This window comes from Orussus abietinus, unplaced genomic scaffold, assembly GCF_000612105.2.
Source record: "Orussus abietinus isolate OABI.00-Male unplaced genomic scaffold, Oabi_2.0 scaffold171, whole genome shotgun sequence".
NCBI classification, from domain to species: domain Eukaryota; kingdom Metazoa; phylum Arthropoda; class Insecta; order Hymenoptera; family Orussidae; genus Orussus; species Orussus abietinus.
This window is the reverse complement of record NW_019394342.1, coordinates 1-4554: the sequence shown is the minus strand read 5'-3', so window position 1 is coordinate 4554 and position 4554 is coordinate 1. Positions and strand designations below refer to the sequence as shown.

General features: G+C 36.5%; 2 protein-coding genes across 2 annotated transcripts; both read right to left on the bottom strand.

Moving 5' to 3' along the window:
* Positions 1-509: 509 nt before the first annotated feature.
* Positions 510-2899, bottom strand: LOC105696135. Its single transcript, XM_012418353.2, has 2 exons — positions 1099-2899; positions 510-1020 (listed from the first exon to the last, which is right to left on the bottom strand). Exons 1-2 carry the CDS (start codon positions 1145-1147, stop codon positions 752-754), a joined length of 318 nt encoding a protein of 105 aa, XP_012273776.1. The 5' UTR covers positions 1148-2899; the 3' UTR covers positions 510-751.
* Positions 2900-3150: 251 nt separating this feature from the next.
* Positions 3151-4535, bottom strand: LOC105696122. Its single transcript, XM_012418321.2, has 2 exons — positions 4079-4535; positions 3151-3908 (listed from the first exon to the last, which is right to left on the bottom strand). Exons 1-2 carry the CDS (start codon positions 4524-4526, stop codon positions 3670-3672), a joined length of 687 nt encoding a protein of 228 aa, XP_012273744.2. The 5' UTR covers positions 4527-4535; the 3' UTR covers positions 3151-3669.
* Positions 4536-4554: the final 19 nt, after the last annotated feature.

The following is a 4554-nucleotide window of genomic DNA, read 5'->3' as shown; positions in this document are numbered from 1 at the left end:
ATAAATGGTTTAAAACATTTCTGCGCAAGCTCAAATCGAATCCTTTATGTGGTATAAATAAAAAATATGTGCGTCATTAAATTCTAGCTCGCATCATTTTCCACCATACAAATTTGTAATCACTATGTAATGGCATAAACTGTACAGATTGTACATTGTAAATAGAGATCTAACTATTTTTTTTCATATGCATGTGCCTTATTGTCCACTTAGATGTCTACTAAATGTATAAGGAAAAATTTACAATATCTGTTCAATGACGAAGAGTCGATACATTGTTTTACTTGTATTGGTACCTTAAAAGCATGATTGTACGCGTAATTAGATTATTTTGGAAACATTGTGAATATCAACAAATATTAAAAGTCTTGGTTCATTTTAAACTAAGCAGCATATGTTGCTTCGTCCAATCATTTGAGTCTATTGTTCAATGACGTACACAAAGCTTCCACCCGATATAGCGAATACAGGAAACAATGGATGGTGTAGAAAAGGAACAACAAATAATGTTAATATTTCAACTCGCCTTTAAATCTTCATGTAAAACTACAAGTATATTTAATATCATTTCTTGATAAAATTGGAAAACTGATGATTCTAATGAAATGGAATTTCTCTTTGACCAAAAATATATTGATTTAAATGTTAAACATATTCGGTATTCATCACTCTATTATCATGAATTTTTCAACATTTTAATGTTTTGATGCATAGAACAGCTTTGCTCCAGGTTATGGAGAGGAATTTATCTTCACTGCTGTGGACTCTTGCCATAACCGCTTGTTCCGGTATTCACCCAATGTCCCAAGGGAAAACCACAGCTCAAAAAAACCTTGGGCGGAACAGCTGCATCCAATTTCAATACACTGGATCTCCATAGCTGCTTCGTAGCTAGATCTTGCCGCAACCAGGTTGTTCCAGTATCCACCGTCTGCCTTGAGAAAAGAACGTCTTCAAAATCCTTGGAGAGATGTATCCGTCTTCGATATAATGAATCTACAGTGTCGTGTAACCATGGATCTGTAAATTGATCGACGCAAGATAATTAATATTTAGAAACCAAAGTAAGATTTACGAGTCAATAATATAATAATCTACCTTCCAGATAATGATTTTCTGTCAGAAGGTGTCCTCTTTCATTGTCCATTCAAATGAAAGTTTATATACTAGCAAACTCCAGAGATTAAATCTCATAGGAATTTGATTGCAATTTGAACGAATATAAGCAATGCAGAGATAATAATAAGATAATAATAAGATAATAAGAGATAATAATGAGACAGTAAGTTTAATCTTGATAAAATTAATTTGATCTCCTCAATTATATGCTATTAAATAAAATTGAATTATAAATTTTGCAGAATTTAATGATTTTAAAAATGCAGAACTGCGTTAAGAATCTATTTTTGTACTCGTTCATTTGCAAGAACTAAAAATAGAGATGAAAAAACAGGTACGGTTGCCAATGTCAGAATCTTCGGAGTTGAATCTTCAGAGTTGAATCTTCAGAGTTGAATCTTCATGTTATACTCATAAATACCCGTGAAGGATTCACAGAGTTGAAAAAAAATAAAATAAAATAAAATTTACTGCAGTCTTCATTTCAGAATTCTAAGTTACGAGTTCAATATCTTCTCGTAATTTATAAATAACTGCTAAAGAAATGACGTTGAAAAAAAAAATACAGGCCCAATTTGCAACAGCCTCCATGTAAAAACTACGGGAAGTAAATATTTTATCTTCCCGAGTATAATTTCTAAGTAGCTGCATGAGTGGTTCCACCGAACTATTACACATTCGACCAGATCAATTCCGGTAAAAAGTTTAAAGTGGATAGCTTACTCGGCGTGCGTGCGTTAGCTATATTTACTTATAAATAAAATTAAACTAAGTTCCCTCGGTTAAAAGCTAAACGTCCGTTAGGACGAAATATCACTCAAGCTCGGCTTGCACCGAGGGGAATTATTTGCATCTATATTTTCCCAAGCTTGGTTCGCACCAAGGGGCCTTAACAAATACGAGGGTGGCATACAAAGTATGTTCGGATGAATAATCTACGCGAGCGAGTTTCCATAAAACACACATTCATTCACTCGGTACATTTTAATCGCTATTCTATAAAAGATCCGTTAGGACCAGAATCAACCAAGCCTGGACTACGCCAGGGGCAAAGATTCTCTGATTTTCTCAAGCTCGGCATTTGCCAAGGAGATATTACATTTTATTCCCTAATTAGACATACGCGGCGTCTATATCTCGTCCCTTCCGCAGTCGATTCCATCGGGCACCGGAGTTAACCTCAAAAGAACGACCTGATAACGTTCGCGAAAATGCCCGTTAGGACTAAAAATCAACCAAGCTCGGCACGTGCCGAGGGTAACCGAGTAAACCATCAGTTCTCAATTTCCCAGGTATTTCACGCACTTACAAATTTCATATTGGATTAAGTCGGCGCTCGGGGAATTCAACATGGCGGCTGTCGGCGTCCCTTCCGAGTAACGGCGAACCGGTTTTGGGCGTGCCATTACGCGGTAGGAGACGCTTATTTTTTACCGATCGGTCGATTCGAGAGCCATAAATCTGCATTCCAGGAAAGCCTCTTCGCGACTCCGAGTCGCAGATCGATTCTGGTATTGTCTCTTGAATCTTGTTCAACGCGGGACGAAAATCATGGCGATCTTCTCGCTGTGGATTTCTGTCGGTCCGCGTCGGTCAGTCCTTCTTGTCGTCCCGAATGCTTCTTCGATCTCCATCCCGATGAATCAAGTAAAACGGCCGGATGATCAACGATGCAGTCGCAAATGTACACGGACTTCTTTTAATAAAATCGGGGACACTCAGCAAACAACGTCTCACACCTCAGCCGTCCTACGTGGTTCTGCGGGACGCGGGTTCTGGGCAGTTCTGCGCAGGGGGGCAAGGGGGTGACACCAGAAGGCTGACACTCGCATGCTATTCTTCGAGATTAGTGTATGCAGCGACCTCTGGATCAATAGTACCGAAAGTATGAACTAGCAAATTTCCCGCCATAAATTTAAATTGAATGACATTCAGAAACTGTTATTTAAGAAAAAATGATCTAATAATNTTTTTCTTTTATAATAATCTATGAGTTTCAAAGAAACATAACCCATAGTAATGTCATTTACATTCGACTTACCAAGTTACATATATACCTTCCTACGACAAATAATTGTTCTTAATTGTTGCAGCGTCATTGTCATAAAAATACCGATTTTACAAAACCTACAGAAATTATATAACCCTTTTCATGCGTACCATTGGATCTTATCTTTTTCCTTGTTTCTTTTATCCTTTCATCTACTAAAAGTATTAGAGTCCACACAATATAAATAGAGGACATTGGCAAAGAATTGTTATGCCATATTCAACTCGATTGTCTTAACATCGTTTATCAAAAAACATTTTGTTTATCCAGTGTAGGCAGTTAAAACATTAAGAATAAATCTCCTATTCTTAAAACAAGCTATGGTTGAGGGAATACTATTTATAAGTTTCACATCTTACAAGAGCAGCTTGTTATTTGTATTATAACATAAATTACATATATATTATTATTGTTACTTTGACTATCGCACTTTTCTTGTCTCACTTTTTTTTTTCACTCGCAGCCTGTGCAGAAGGGCTCGACGGACTTTTTGTGGCATTTTAATCTAAATTCGTTTTAGGCTTATTCGTGAAATCTGTAAAATATGTTTTTGGCCTCTTTCGTTTCAGAAAAAAGGTATTCTTTCCAGGAGTCGTGAAATATCTGAAGGTAGGACTGCGATTAGAGGTGTCATCCGATGACAGCCCAAGACTGATACTTGCATCTTTTTGCAACTGGAATGTCCCTTTTGGACTTTTTATGCAGGCAGGGTTCTTTGATGTACTCCGTTTCAATATCACTACAACCAGCAAAATGTAACTTGAAATAAACTATGGATAATCCAGAAGACATATTATGTACATCTATTGATGACGAAGTAAGAAAAATACATGATGTTCAATACAGATTACACAATTCAAATTGAAACGACAGGTTTTTATTTTGCAATCAATCTATATAATATATTACCTGGTTGAAGGCGACTTTGATGTATCACAGGTGATACTGGTTTTGTAAACACTCCTTTGGGAGATGGATGTCTATTCTCTTTTGCTAATCGAGATGTTGGTAAAACCAGAGGTGACAAAGGTTTCGGAGACATTTTTTTTGGTAACCTTTGAGGCGAGTAATTTGTATTAAGTGGACTTCGAGTAGCTTTAACACTTTGTGGATATTCAGACTTTGCTTCATTTAATTCTTTCGTCTTGATAACAGCATGTTTTCTGTCTCTAACAATTGGTGATATATATTCAGCTTTACGCTTCTTACTAGTTAACTGTAAATATGTACTATTTAAGTCCTGGTTCCTTTTCAAATCTTTCTGAACTACATTCGAAGATAACTGTTTCGTCTTTCCAGTAGGTAAAGCTTTAGGTACACTTCTTTGCAACGTCGGTTTACAACTCATTGTCCTCATAGTATTGCCTTTTTCTGTCGAAGCAGAA